This window comes from Corylus avellana, chromosome ca4 (assembly GCF_901000735.1).
Source record: "Corylus avellana chromosome ca4, CavTom2PMs-1.0".
Lineage (NCBI taxonomy): Eukaryota > Viridiplantae > Streptophyta > Magnoliopsida > Fagales > Betulaceae > Corylus > Corylus avellana.
The window spans coordinates 12444673-12461096 of NC_081544.1; the positions used below are offsets into that span (position 1 = coordinate 12444673).

At 40.2% G+C, this 16424-nt stretch overlaps 1 protein-coding gene across 2 annotated transcripts in view; it reads left to right on the plus strand.

Annotated features, from left to right (window-relative positions):
* The first annotated feature begins 5307 nt into the window (after positions 1-5307).
* The window catches only part of LOC132179328 (uncharacterized), a 19898-nt gene continuing 8781 nt past the window's right edge, over positions 5308-16424 (plus strand). Inside the window, exons 1-5 of one of the 2 annotated variants that reach the window (XM_059592032.1) lie at positions 5308-5570; positions 6090-6306; positions 6833-6958; positions 7033-7182; positions 11461-11587. In XM_059592032.1, the coding sequence (XP_059448015.1) occupies positions 5488-5570; positions 6090-6306; positions 6833-6958; positions 7033-7182; positions 11461-11587 (703 nt within the window). In that variant the 5' untranslated portion in view covers positions 5308-5487. The remainder of the gene's footprint in view (positions 5571-6089; positions 6307-6832; positions 6959-7032; positions 7183-11460; positions 11588-16424) is intronic. The other variant, XM_059592033.1, reaches the window with a different exon arrangement.

Sequence of the window (16424 nt, forward strand, 5' to 3'; positions counted from 1 at the left end):
ATTTCACGATTATTTTATATATATCAAACATGCATATTTACAACTCTTATGAAATACATTTTGGACTATTGTGAACTTTATTTTGTGAAAACGTATGTTGATTAACAAGGTAATGAAATGATGAGACTTATAAAAGCATGCACGTAAAATACGGATAAGATTAACTGCATCTTAAGACATGGTACACCGGTATGTGCTGGATAACGGCCATGGGCTTATTATACAGGTTAACTATATGATCAGATGTGTGCGCGTTATATGGGCCTTGAATCCAATGGTTATTCGTGACCTGCGCAACTATGTTTGATTGGTTGGTCACTACAGGATGGACATCATTAGTAGCGTGGGCCACCTGAGGTTAAACTTGGTTAGGCTGCTAGTTATGCATGATAGCATACAATATCTGGGGCACCGGTATTGTATTACAAGTTCATTGGGACAGCGTCAACCCTGTCAGGAATGGGTAATATCTCAGGTAGACCATACAATTAAAACTATGACATGATTCTCATATTACAGCATATATTATATTTATATTGCATTCATGATAAACTATCACCTCATAATACTGCATGTGATTTATAAACAACTAAGTTCACCATTTAATGACGAGTACGTCATGTGCATTGATACTCACTAAGTCATCAAACTTACCATTTTATTATTTTCCTCTTTTCCCCCATACGTATATCTGTGTTGTTATAGGCAGCTTAGTAGAAGATGGATACCGCGAAGCATCAGGTTATTGTGGAGAACTTGATACAGATGATGCTTGAGGACTTGCAAGATTAGGCGAGTGCTCATGTTAACTAGCTGTAAAGCCCCGAAAATTAATTAACTGGTAATTAACTCCACGATTTGTCTTCCAGCTTTATTCCGTGAAGAACAAGACTTAGGGATCTCTACTCCTCGAAAAGAGAGGATACTAAGCAGCGGAAACATTAAGATTCTATAAACATTAATCATTACAACCAAAGCATTTACCAAGAATTATCACAGTAGCTGAAATACTATACATATCATCATTACAAGGGATCTATGCTATATATTAATATGCATCAAGACTCTTAAGTCTACAACATCACCTAAAAGTACTAGTTACCATATGTACCCGCCTAATCTTGCAATAAGTTCTCAAGGATCTCCTGAATCGAATCCTCCACAATAACCGGATGCTTCGCAGTATCCACTTCTACTAAACTATCTATAACATAGTTGTACATATGGAGAAAAATAATAAATAATACAAGGGTAAGTCCGATGACTTAGTGAGTATAAATGCATATGACGTACATGTCATTAAATAGTGAACTCAGTTGTTTATAAATCACATGCAGCATTATGAGGTGACAGTTTATCAAGAATGCAATATAGATATAATATATGTCGTAATATGAGAATCATGTCATAGTTCAACAGTATGGTCTACCCGAGATATTACCCATTCTCAGTAGGGTTGGCGCTATCCCGAGGGACCTATAATATAATGTATGTGCCCCAAGCATTGTATGCTACCGTCCACCACTAGCAGCCCGACCGAGTCCGACCTCGGGTGGCCCACGCTACTAGTGATGTACGTCCTGTTATGATCAACCATTTGTGAATGGCTGCGCCAGTCATAAAAACCACTGGATCCAAGGCCCACACACACATTTGACCATAAAGTTAACCTGTATAGTAAGGCCATAGTCGTTATCCTGTACGTACCGATGTACCATGTCATACGATGCAATTAATTTTATCCATCTTTTACATGCATGGTTTTACAAGTCTCATCATTATCTTATTAATCAACATACGTTTTCGCAAAAGAGAGTTCACAACAGTGCAAAATGTATTTCATGAGAGTTGCAAAATATGCAAGTTTGATATATATAAAATAATCGTACAATGCGGGAAAAGTAACAAGTATACATGTGAGTTCGTACTCTCCCGAGTCGTAAGGCTCCTCCATAAAATTTCCTTGAGGTTCCATAACCTCGAATACTGAGAAAAGACTTATCATTAGTTCTAAGCCCGAGATAAAATGAGTCATAAACCTAAAAATCTCCAATCTGAGTTTCTGCCTGAACGTTTTGCCAACCTAGAGAACGTTTGGGCTCAAAGCCGAACGTTTGGCCAAAAAGTACGAACATTCTCTCAGAAACCCATTTCGAACCAAATAGCCTTTCAATCACTCCTAAGCAAGTTCTAAGGCTACCGAAAAGGATTCCTAGGACCTCCTATCTCAAAATAATGCCTCCATGCGTAAGGAAATCCGTTCAACAAAGGTGAAACGATAAACCAACTTAAATGAAGATTAAAGGCATAATCTAGCTAGAGGCTTAAACCAACAACTAAGCTAGTGTGGAAAAGCAATATAACAATCTAAAGAGAGAGCTTAATCGTAAAAGGTTACCTCATTGAAGCAAAACCTCCAAGAAACCACTTCTCCTCCTTCAAGAACTTAGAAACTCACAAGACACTCACACAGGTTCTCCAGAGGGCCTAGGGGCGAAAATGGGGAGTAATGGGCGTGTAGGGGTGGGGTATTTATAGGTGGGAAAAACTATGAGTGCTGCACGACTATTCTGAAAAGCAACATATGCACTGTACTATAGGGGTGTACATACGATACTATTTACCCAGCGGTCCAAATGTTGCATCGTACGTATAGGCATTAACCAGTGGTCGACCAAAAGTCAGCATACGCTCGGCTGGTCCTCCACACGTATGTCCATGTACTATTTGCAAGCATACGTTTGCATGGTCCCCCATGCGTACGTCTGTGTACTATTTACAAGCGTACGTTCGCGTGGTCCCCCATGCGTACATACGGTCAAAAGGTCCAAAATTCTCAAAATGCCCTCCCAGCTGTTTCTAGTGACCCAAAGCCCAAATTAACATTCTAACTAAGCTACCTAAACTTAATTAATTATTTGGGTCACTACACTAGTACTTTTAGGTGATGTTGTAGACTTAGGAGTTTTAATGCATGCTTGTATATTAAGGTATAATATTGATCCCTTGTAACGATGATATGTATAGTATGATTTCAGCTATTGTGATGATTCTTGGTAGATACTCTTGTTGTAATGATTAATTTTGATAGAATATTTATGTTTTCGCTACTTAATATCATCTTTTTGAGGAATAGAAATCTCTGAGTCTTGTTCTTCGCGGGATAAAATTGGGAGACGAACCGTGAAGTCAATTAGTTGTTAATTAAATTCCTGGGGTGTTACAATAAACATTTATTCAAATATAATCAAAACATCATCCAATCAATTTGAGTTTTGGACACCAGTTCCAACACTTATGTGGTTGGCAGAACCGAATGCTCAGTTATTTGACATATTGCACGTTTTTATTTAAAATAGTTATAAGTATTTACTTACCTTATTCGCTTAACCTCATACTCTAACATCTCGGATTCCCACTACTGCAAAACATAGTTTAGCATTATACACAGTACTTCGAGAATCCTATTTCTTGCTTGTAACGCTAGACTACCATAAAAAACAATAATTATCCATTTATGGGCACCATCAAATGTTCTGCCTTGATATCAAATGTTCAGTATATGGTAATTGAATGTTCGGTTAACAAAGGTTGAACGTTTGGTGGGTATCAGAGTGTATGCAAAACACTAAAACTACTTCCTAACACATATTATACCTAAACCAAAGCATCTAATAAATCAATAAAAACATGTTAAACTATATTTACTTGATAAATCTTGAAAAACAAGAGTAAACTCATCGATTGTTTTTGGAAAATCATGGTCTTGTTAAGAAGAGTAATTTATAAAAGCATTTTGCCATATTCAAGACTTGTAAAAATCATGTTAAATCATATGAACAGAGTATAAGCAACATGAAAAACAAGTATGGCTCAAGGGCTTACCTTAATGAAGATGAATTAGAACCAAAGCACCTCTTTCTTTCTCTAAAATCTCATTCTCTCTCTAAATATGGTGTGGGTGGAGTGCATGAGAGCGAATGGAGTCTGAAGGGTTGTAAATGGTGGCTTTATATAAGCAACATAAAAAAAAGTATGGCTCAAGGTTTTACCTTATTGAAGATGAATTAGAACCAAAACACCTATTTCTCTCTCTAAAATCTCATTCTCTCTAAATTTGGTGTGAGTGGAGTGCATGAGAGTGAATGGAGTCTAAAGGGTCGTAAATGGTGGCTTTATATAGGAGTGTGTTGGTGGATAAGGGTGAAGGAGGTGACTAATAGGCTAAATTTTCTTTTTAGGTTCATCAAACGTTCGGTGTACTATCTTCAAACATTCGGTCTACTGTTATACTAACGGTTCTAGGGTTTCCATCGAAAATTCGGTGGTCCATTGTTGAACGTTCAGCCAGAAATAAATTAAAATTGATATATATAAATGATTTTTAAGCCATTTTTTTTTTATAAAACAGCGAGCGTTTTATAAAAAGTGACTAATACATTTCTTTTTATTATTATAAATATTCGGGGCATCCCAAGATATAAGAGCCACAACTCACAAGATATGCACCGAAGAAGTGTGAATTATTGAAGAGGAGCACCATCCTGGCATCTAGAGATGAGAGAACTCCACACATGAACCTTGTAGCACACCAAAAACAAGAACAACAACAAGATTTAAGCATCACCATAGACCAAAACAAGGAACCAACTATAGAGAACTACTGTGTGAAAAATGAGAAAGATGACGAGCTAATACTAGGGTGGTGCATGGATAGAATTAGTATCCTCTACATTTCATTTGAATTGGATAATATCCAGTTAGTTATATTGGAGTAGTATTTTTGTCTCTTCAAAAAGTGAAAAGACAAAAATACTCCTCTAATATAACTAATTGAATTATCCAGTTCAAATGAAATGGAGAGGATCTTGTTCTATATGACAACAGCTGAAGTAAAAAAGCTTGGCTTGCAACCTCTTTGAATTGTGAAAATAATTTAGACCTCAAGAAAAGAACGGTGTTTCTATTAAAATTATGAAAATCTTTCTTTTTTAATTTTTTTTTTTTAAATTAATCATAGTAGGAAAATAATTAAGGGAATATTTTGAATAATACTGACTATGTTTGTTAAAAATAATTTTATTTTATTTATTATTTTCGAAATAAAATTATTATTAAACGATTCAAAACACAAAATACTCCTAAAAATATTATAATCAATTTTCACCCTTATATAACGTCAAAAATATACCGGTTAAAAACGTTAACAAAACATGCGAACTTTTTTTTTTTACATACGTACGAACATGACGATAAAATGAAATGAGCAGTAAAATAAAATAAAACAAAAATGTAGAGACATAAACACTCAACTCAACAAACCCCAAATCTGGAGAAGCCAAGTCGGGCGCAGCTTCGATTCCGTCTGTCTCATACGCAGCCTCCCTTTGCCCACACGCTCTCTCTCTCTCTCTCTCTCTCTCTAGAAAGGTATAATATTTTCTGATATGCGGTAGAACAAAGCAATCTTACTCGGTGCTTTCGACAATGGAAGGGAATTCATCGCGCCCCAACCTGAAGCGCCCCTTCTTCGAAGTCGAAGACGGCGACGACTCCAACAAACCCCCCACGTAAAGCTCTCCTTTCTCTCCCAAAACCCTAATCTCACTTTTCTTTGCAATTTTTTTTTTTCTTCTTCAAATACTTCTATTTCTGTTTGTTTCTAGCAATTCACTTTCTAGATTACCAAGTTTTGTAGTTTTCAATTTTTGTTGTTGTAGGTTCTTGATTGTAGCTATTGTTCTTGTTGTTTGTATTATTCTTTTAGTGGTCTGTTTCTTATTGTTAATGGAACGCATCTGAAGGGAAAAAAAAGTTTGATTATTTGTTAGACAAAACCATAAGGTCCTGTGTATTTGATGGAAAGTTGCTGTGTATAATTTTCTGATTAAACAAACAGGGTTACAGTATGTCTTAACTTACCCCACAAAACAAAAAAAAGGTTTTAATGTGTGCTTCTGTGTGTGTTAATTTGCTTCATTTTGATATCTTAGTGCTTTTATTTGAGTTATGAAGATGATTCTCTTAACTTTCCACTAGATGTAATGAGTGTTTGGTTTTGCTGAGTTGTGTTGGGATTGATTTTACAGGCAAAAGAGGATTAGGTTTCCGAAGGGCAAGAAGGTTAAGCAAGGAGATGAAGTGGTGGACAGAGGTGAAGCTGAGGATGCTCCGAACGATTTGATGAATCCCCGCCTTGCTGCCAAAGAGCGTGCAAAGCGTCGGAGTCAGTTCACTGCTGAACTCTTTACTGAAGAAAGTAGAGGCATACTTAATGATGTTGTGGCAGCTGAAGTTGATTACAAGGTTTGTTTTTTTCATTTTTCTTTCAACTCTAACGCTGTCATCATAGCTATGCTCATTATGTCAGTATGCTGGTTTGGCTATTAAGATGAGTATTGACTAAACCACTAAACCAGCATTTTCACATGACTTTAGTACTATACATTTCTTCCACATCCACCTTTCTACTTCAATTCAGACTTTTATCATTTTGAATCTCCTTTGAGTTTCTATGATTGGAATGGTATATTGTCTTCTTAGTTGGAGATTGATGTCTAAGCCTCCTCATCATTGGGAAATGACATTTATTACCTTTCTTCCCCTAATGAAGCATCATTAGTATCATTTCCAAATGTAAGGAATCTCATGACCTTTTTCATCTTCAAGAGGAAGTTGGACCCATGTATGTTTTTATTCTTAGAGCACAATTATAATTTGGAATGATAATTTCTTGGATTGGCAGCTTTCTTTAGAGTCAAGATGATTGCCAGATTCATCTGTTATTGGATCAATGGAAAGGGTAGCCAATGATGGGGATATCTTTTGGCAGGATAATGAGAACTTTGATGATGATGGGATTCAAATAGAACCTTTCAATTTAAACAAAGAGAGGGAAGAAGGTTATTTTGATGCAGATGGAAATTTTGTTGAATATGTCAATGATAATGAAATCAAGGTAAAGCATCTTACTTATGTGCATTCTAATTGCAGAATTGAACATGTATATTGAGTTCATAGGGTTTCTTGTAGGATGCATGGCTTGATAGTGTTGACGTTGAACCAAAATATGCGGGAAAAGCTACCGCAACAAACAATGAAGATGATGTCCTTGATCTTTCTTCTGAAGACATCGGAAAGATAAAGAGGCGTATTACCGATCTACTTGAGCCAGGAGAAACGGTAAGTTGTATTTTGTGGGTGGGTGCGAGTTATATTTATTTATTTATAGTTGAAACTACTTGCAACATCAACAGTTTACTATTTAATGTCTTTCTGATAGTTTATTTTATTACAATGTCAATACGATGCAGAATTGTCATAGATTCTTTCTTTCGACTGTAAAGTAAGTTTGTTCTATGTATGTTTTTTTGGGCAATTGTAAAATTGGTGGTCTTGGCACAGCGGTCTTTTGTTTGTTTTGAAAGTGTGTTTTGGTCTATGCCAATGAGCTTTAGCTCAAATTCTACTGCTTCCCTTTGTAGCAAGGTGAAGGGTGAGGTCATGGGTTCAAGTCCCATTGGGTGCATGTGTAACTTACCAATAAAAAAAATAAAAAGAAAGTGTGTTTTGGTCTATAAATATAGTGGGACAAGCAATGTATATAAAGAGATCGAACTGCAAAGCATATCATGTTAATAAGAATGTGCAATGACCTATATAAACTGAAGGCTGATGCTTAGGTTTGCACCTGATTTATATTTTTACTTGAAACATTTTATTTATTTATTAGTAAATCAATTTTATAAAAGGCACTGAGGGGTGCAACCCAAGTACATAAAAAGTATATAAGAGCAACCCCAACTAAGGAGGAGAGGAAGAGCATACATTCATTAATTCTTGGAAATTAGAGAAGCGAGAACTATTGAACGCTACCATCCAAAAATAAAGGGATTTTAACACAAAGGCTTTTAACTTAGGCACCGTCTTTTCACAGTCTTCAAAACTTTGAGCATTGCGATCCTTCCAAATAGACCAGATTAAAAAGAGTGCTTTTAATCAATGTAATCCTACCACCTTTTGAGTTTACAACCAGCCAAACAATGTTCCATCTTCTCAATAATACCATCCCATATTGATTTTGGCTTGAAAGAAGCCCTTGAAGGAAGACCCAGATACTTCATGGGTAGAGAGGACACCTTACAACCAAGGATGTGGGCCAAGCCTCCAACATCTTCTACAGCACCAACATGGACTAACTCTGATTTGGCCAAATTAAATAGCTTCACAGCATAAGAAATGCCCACACAAATGATGAAGGTGATTCTTGTTCGCCTCATAAAAGATCAATGTGTCATCTGCCATAAGGAGATGGGACAAAGAGATCTCGTTGTTGTTGTTAGACTCCATTTTTGATGAAAGCCCCTATCTATGGTAGCAAACAATGTCCTACTCAATGCCTCCATATCAACCACACTATTGAGATACAATGAGCAATGGTAGATAACAAGAGATGATCCCTATCCCACATTAACATGATCCCTCTAGAAGCCCCTCTCGATCCCAAATAACACCAATCCACATGCTGACAACCCTACAAACTGCTCAACAACCCTAGACAAACTCCAATTTAGTTTCTTGTAAACAATATTAGCCTTCCATTCCTTAAGCAAGTTCCTGATCGTCATCCTTATATATCTCTCTTTCAAGCCTTACATTTCAAGACAGTATCTTTGGCTTCATATAAAATAGTAAGACAGCCTTCCCTTGCCTCTACCTTTGCTAGATTGACCCCTATTGTCATAATTGATGGTGCAACACAACCTCATAAGTTCATTGTTCCCTCTATTCACTGATCTAGAGAGATAGTCGAGGAGCTAACTGAAATCTTCTAATTGTGATCTCTTCAATGGCAGAGAATAACACCATCAAATCTTTCTCAAAACCCTTACAAGACAGCCCAACAAAGTGATGAAAATCCTTAGGTTTCTGCTGCACCCAATCAAAGGATTCTAAAGTGGGAGAATCTAGCTCTTCAGAAGCATTAGGGGGCAGAATTTCAAAGGTTCACACAAGCTAACCTCTTCCCTAGCAACAAACCATTCCTAGCATCACAATCCCCCAACAAGGAAGCCTAAGCAATCTCCATAACGTGACCTGCACTACAACCACCCCCCCTGCCACTATTTTCAAGTGAAGACAAAGGAACCCTTGGAATAAAGCCCGAGATTGAAACCCTCATCCCCTTGGAGGTCCAATGTTCACTTCAAATCCTTATGCTCGCCCATAGACTCTACCACACCCAAATGAGAACCACTTGGCGTAGGATCGACGATAACTCCTTCAGAGACAGCACGTGAAACCACGGATCCATCACTCTTAGTTAAGAGGAGTCGAACTTCGGCACCTGAAGCTCCTTCGGCGAGATTTGAGCTATAGACAAAAGCTTCGACAAGCAACGGTGACTGTCAGGAACCAAAGGATGCCTTGGCCTAAGAACTGCTGGCAAGGCTCTCTAAGTCTACTCCCCTAAAAAAGCTACCCTTTCTGTCTCCACCAGAGCGATTAGAAACAACCGCTAGAGCTCTCAGTAAACCGACGTCCTAAGTGAGACTGGGATCTAGACCCTACTGGCATTCGAGCCCAAAGTAGAGGCCCCTGTGCCGGATCTCAGTTTCCACATTAGAGAGAGATTAGGATTGTGTCGAAAGCTTTTAAAATGATGGGCCTTTGTCTTAATAGGTTGGGACACCATGAGCAGTGGGGCAAGGACTCTTGTACTTGAGCTCAAATGTCCCTCAATAAGGGGAGAAAGTTTGGGCCGAGTCTAAGAGCTTGTTTGAGATTGCATTGAGATTGCGTTAAGGAGCTTGAAAAGTGCTTTAGTACATTAAAAGTTGTGCTAGGAAAAAATGGCTCGTTTGGTAAAAAACATAAAGAGCACTTCTTTGACATTTTTGCTATAAAAAAAAAAGCCCAAAAATGCATTTTGGGGAAAGCTTGAAAATGAGACTTTTTCTAAAAAGCTCTTTCGAGCTTTGCCCTCTATTTTCCAATACAATCTCAAACATGCTCTTAATGTTAAGCCAAAGTTTAACAAAAGATGCCTGTTTGGATTAGACCACCAAAGATGAACCTGGGCCTAGCGAACATATCAATCACGTCATCAATTGAAGGGGCCCTCTCGATGATCATGGGCTTTGAACCATCTGCAATATCACTCACTAGGCCTACAAACCTCTCCGGACCAAGAGGGGCCATGCCCGATTCTAATCTCTCAATACAACGTTCAAATTATCCTTTTAGACTGAGCAGGAGATTTCTGAGGGTGCAGAAATCCAGAGTTGCACCAAAATAGCAACCACCTTCCTTCTTATAGTTTGCGCAGCTGTAATTCTGGGACTTTTTGAGTAGACCCTTGATGTGCCCCTGCCACTAACATCTCGACCATTCTGTTTGCCACCAAATTACTGAAATTGCCCTTGAGCGTTGAAGTAGATACGGGAAGCTGTCCCAACCCTACTAGTGCTTTTGCTGATGACTTTCCTCCGACTGCCTAAGACAAAACTACCATCATTGACGTTGATGGCACACCAGCCAAGCCAGGCGAAGAACCTAGAGGCTTTCGGTGAGGTAACGCTCTACGACCTTTGCTGGAAAACGATTGGAAATTAAGTAACACTTGCGGAGGCAAAACCTTTCCAACCCTTATCGTCTACCTTTTGGGATAATGAGAAACCTCTTCGGCCTCCACCACGGACTCCGCGAGGGCCATGAACTGGCCATGCTTATGAGAACAACTATGCAATGAACGCTTTGTTCTTGACCCTAGAGGATCTTACAAACTCCTTCATACCCTCTGCCTGAGACAGCCTCCATTGTAGCCAATAGCCACGACACAATGATTTTCCCCTAGACTCACATGCCAGTCCTAATCTAATAAATTTCTCTGTATATAGTTTAATAGGTTTTTAAACCTGTTCGTTCAGTACATTAGAGCATTCTCTTTTTAATTAAAGGATTATTTAATAATAAAAGAGAAGTTCAAAAAACTTTTGATAATTGATATTTCAATAATGAGTTGATGGAAATGGAGTGGGTGTTTCAATTGCAAGGAGTGTGAAAATGAAAATGGATATGAAGAGGATTATCTGTATCTAGACAGACCGGTTCGAAGAAATCTGAACTGTTGGCATATATGTTAACCAGTGTGATCGTTGTCTGATGTGTTTATCTAACAAACTCTAATTTCCGTCTGCAATGTTGAAGTGGATTGAAATTATATTGATTTATCAAGGGCCAGAGATAATAAGGAATTCGCTTGCAGTCATATCTTATGTTGTGTCCGAGCAGATTTCAATTGCCATTCAGGATTATATTTTTTGGCTTGATTTTTTGAACTCATTCTACTGCAGAATAATGTGAGTTGCAGCATTATTTCATTGCCGTCCTCATCATATATGAATTAAGAAATGTTTGTATTTGTGCGGATAACAAAGATAACTTTGCATCTCTTGACAGGTTTTACAAGCTTTGAGAAGGTTAAAGGGAACTTCAAACAGGAAAGAGAAGATGTCAGCTGAAACAAAGATGGTATTTGACCAGCTTACTGAAGATGCAATGAAGCTGATGGAGAATGGTGAACTTGGTAGAGTTTGTTACTTCAATGGGCTAAATTTTTCATTTGTTTTGAGTATTTTATATGTTATCACATGTTTGTCTCAGCCCCCAGGACTCCTGAGTACCTTTTTTTTTTTATAAGTAATTGTAATATAAAACAAGAGCGCAGAGGGGTGCAACCCATTTACACGGGAAGTATAAACGAGAGCACCTAAGAGGGAGAAAAATGAAAGAAAATCAGAAAAACTAATCTCTAATGGAGCTAGCCAAGCGGCCGTCCAAGAGTAAAGAGTAAAGAAGAAAAACTGGGTCAATTCCTCTATAGTCCTAGTGGAGTTATCAAAACATCTAGCATTTCTTTCAATCCATATACACCACATAAGACACAGAGGGATCATCTTCCACACAACTGCGCTTCGGGATTGACCTCCCGACCACCAACTATCGAACAAGTCCCTCACCCTGCAAGGCATGACCCAATGCAAACCAAACCGAATAAAGATCGACTGCCAAAGAACACTCGCGAGCTCACAGTGGAGAAGAAGATGATCAACTGTCTCTCCGGACTTCTTGCACATACAACACCACTCCATAACCACTATGTTCCTTTTTCGCAAATTATCAGGAGTCAATATTTTGCCTAGAGCTGCAGACCACCCAAAAAAAGCCACTCTCAAGGGAGCCTTAGTTCGCCAAATGCTCTTCCAAGGAAACACCTCTTGATAGGAGTGGGACAAAGCCTTGTAGAGCGACTTAACCTCAAACTTTCCTTTCTTGGACGAAATCCAGCACATACGATCTGTCATTCCTATGGAAATCTTGCAAGAATACAACCGATCAAAAAAAGGAGAAACCAAATCCAGCTCCCAATCTTGAACGGGCCTAACAAAAATAACATTCCATTCAACTCTCCCACTCCTCCAAGTAAAATTATCCTTTACCCAAGCTTCTTTATGTCTGGCAATACTAAATAAGGACGGGAAAGCTTGTTTCAAGGAATTCTCCCCACACCAAACATCATGCCAAAAGCGAACTTTCGAACCCTCCCCCACCTCGAACCGGATCCCTTTAGCAAAAAAATTCCACCCTTGACGAATGTGCTTCCAAAGGCCCACACCATGGGAACCTGAAACCTCCTTTGTGCACCACCCACCTTCCTTGTCTTCATACTTAGCTTTAATAACCTTACACCAAAGAGCCTCGCTCTCATTCGCATATCTCCAAAGCCACTTCCCCAAAAGAGCTTGATTAAATTGGTGCATCTTCTGAATGCCAAGACCTCCATAGCGAAGGGGACGACAAACTTGATTCCAACTTACAAGATGCATCTTAGGCTCATCTCCCATTCCTCCCCACAAGAAATCTCTTTGGACTTTCTCAATCCTTTTAGCTACACTTACAGGAATCGGAAACAAAGACAAGAAATAAGTCGGAAGATTAGCCAAAGAGCTCTTAATAAGAGTTAGGCGACCTCCTTTAGAGAGATACATCCTCTTCCAACCCGCCATCTGACGCTCCATCTTTTCAATCACATCATTCCACATAACCGTATCCTTGTACGGCGCCCCTAGAGGGAGACCCAAATACTTCATAGGCAACTCGGCAACACTACACCCAAGGATACTAGCTAAAGCCCCAATGTTCTCCACCTCACCAATTGCCACAATCTTTGATTTTCCCAGATTCACTCTCAAACCCGATACAGCTTCAAAACATAAAAGAATGAGACGTACATACCGGGTTTGCTCAATAGAAGCTTCACAAAAGAGCAAAGTATCATCCGCAAATAAAGAGTGAGAGACCCTCAACTCCGATAAAACCCTATTTCCCACCGAGAAACCATTCAAAAGGCCTTGTTCTACCGTCGCATTCACCATTTTACTCAAAGCCTCCATAACTAGCACAAACAACAAGGGAGAGAGAGGATCCCCTTGCCGGATTCCCCTCGAACTATTGAAGAAGCCTTCCGGAGAACCATTCACAAGTATGGAAAATCTCACCGACTTAATACACCACTCTATCCAAGCCCTCCACCTCTCTCCAAAACCACACCTATGCAGCAAATACAAAACAAAATCCCAATTGACATGGTCATAGGCCTTTTCCAAGTCCAATTTACAAAGAACACCGGGCAACCCTGATTTCATGCGACTATCCACGCTTTCATTGGCAATGAGAATGGAATCAAGGATTTGCCGACCCCCTATAAAGGCATTTTGAGAATAGGAGATGACCTTACCCAAAACAGTTTTCAACCTATTGGCAAGCACCTTAGAAACAATTTTGTACACCCCTCCCACCAAACTGATGGGCCTAAAGTCCTTCATTTCCACCGCTTCCGCCTTCTTCGGAATCAAGGAAGTAAAAGTTGCATTCAAGCTCTTCACCAATTGACGTCTTCGATAGAACTCCGCAAAAACCGCCATAACATCTTGTTTAATTACTCCCCAACAAGCTTGAAAAAAAGCCATGGAGAAGCCATCTGGACCCAGGGCCTTGTCACCATCCATGCTCTTTACCACCTCCCAAACCTCCTTTTCCTCAAAATCTCTTTCTAACCACCTATTATCCTCCTCATCAATAGACAAGAACGGCTGGTTATCCATTCTAGGACGCCAAGAGCTTTGTTCCGAGTATAAGCCTTGATAGTACTGCACTATGTGATCTTTTATTGCAGCTGGGTCCCCGGATAATTCACCATTGATGCTAGGCACCTCCACTCGATTGCCTCTACGATGAGAATTAGCCATCTTGTGGAAGAAGCGAGTATTTCGATCCCCCTCCTTGAGCCACAAAGCTCTCGATTTTTGTCTCCAATGAATTTTCTCACACAACAAGGTGTTCTCCAACTCTTTCAACAAGTCTACCTTCCGACTCTTCTCCTCCTGGTCTAAACCTCTCGACTCTGCCACCTCATCCAGCTCTTCAATACCTCCCAACAGCTCTTTCTTCTTCCTCCCAATATCCCCAAACACCTCCTCATTCCACTTTTTCAAGTCCATTTTAAGGGATTTCAATTTATTAGCGAGCACATAACTGGGTAAACCCTCAAACGAATACGACCCCCACCAATTAGAAACCTTATCCACAAAACCCTCTGCTTTAAGCCACATATTTTCAAATTTAAAAGACTTATTACCTCCACAAGGGGTCCCACAATCCAACAATAAAGGAAAGTGATCGGAAAGCAGGTGTTGAAGTCTCCTCTGTGACACCGCTGGGTAATGGTCTTCCCAATCCGGAGAAAGCAAAAACCGATCAATCCTCGACCAACTCTCATTTTCTTGGTTATTAGACCAAGTAAATTGACCCCCCATCATCGGAATATCCACCAAATTGTTCTCTGAAATGAAATCTGAGAAATCCATCATGCCCGAAGAGTAATAAGAACCACTAGATCGCTCACTAGGAAAACGAACCATATTGAAATCCCCACCCAAACACCAAGGGATCTCCCACACACTCAACAAACCAGCCAACTCTTCCCAAAGAGCCCTTCTCTCCCCTTCCTCATTCGGCCCATACACCCCCCCACGCCCAAACCCAATTATCATCCACATTTTGGAAAGAACAAGCCAAGGTGAAATGCCCCACACACTCCTCCTTACACTCCACTACCCTCCTATCCCACATCAATAACATCCCCCCCGACAAACCGTTAGAACTTTTGTACTTCCACCCTACATGTTGACCTCCCCATAAACTATGAATCACCTCACGGGAAAAAACCTCGATCTTAGTCTCAATCAAACACACTATATCCGCTTTCCATTCTTTCAAAAGACCCCTAATGCGCAGCCTTTTTTTGAGGGCATTCAACCCTCTTACATTCCATACTACAATATTAAGCTTCATGATCCACCAAATTCACCCTCTCACCTTCCTCTAATTCCTCAATTCCATTGGATTCAGGAACACAATCCGAGATACCCCCCAAACCAGAATCATGCTGCAATCTAGAAACTTCAATAGCATTGAACAAGGCCTCCAACTCCTCCTTTCTCCCCTCATCCGAAATACCAATTTTGGGACAGAATTGTATGCAATTATTAACTACCCACCTGGATGAAATCGCATCTGACCCTAACTCCTCCAACCCTAGTGTGTCTGAACCACTATCCTCAACCCTGCCTGAACCCTGCCTCACAAACTCCAAATCCTTTATATGATCCATTCTGGCCTGACCCACTGGACTCAGCTGACCCAAAATCATAGCCTCCCCCCCACAATCCTGCTGTTCCTCACCCCCCACGACTGACCCCACCTTCCGGCGAGAAGAGCTCCCCCTCAGAATCTGCCCTGGGACCATTCCCGCGCCTATCCCAGTCTCTCCGATCTCCAAAGGTCTCTTCGGCGACCTCTGTCCATACTCCGACGACGACCGCGTCTCCGACACCCTCTGCGAGACTACCGGTGTCGGCCCAAGGATTCCTTTCGTCTGCCCATAAGCCGACACTGCGGCTTCTAGCAAACCCACCTTTGCCACGTCCCATTTCTGCGGCCCCCTCTTCCTCCTTCTATAGGTCATTAGGTTCTTGTCTTCACCATTAGGCTGGGTCTTCTTCGCCTCAGGACTGACGACCTTTAAGTCACTGGTTCTCGTCCCGGCCAGGACAACTCCCGCATCTCGCACAGATATGCTGCTAATCTCCCTGAGATTCCTTACGGTTACTGACCCAGTCCCCCCTTCCCCCAATGCTTCTCCTACGACTAGCGGCGCACTCACCAGAGTAGCCGAGAATTTCCTAGGGGCCTCCGTAGAACCCAAAACTGCAGGGAAACTAAACACTCGTGGTCCAGTTTTGAGTGGGCTAGAGCTAGAACCCGCGCCTGAGCCCACGCTGCCTTTGGGTTTAAACACCATT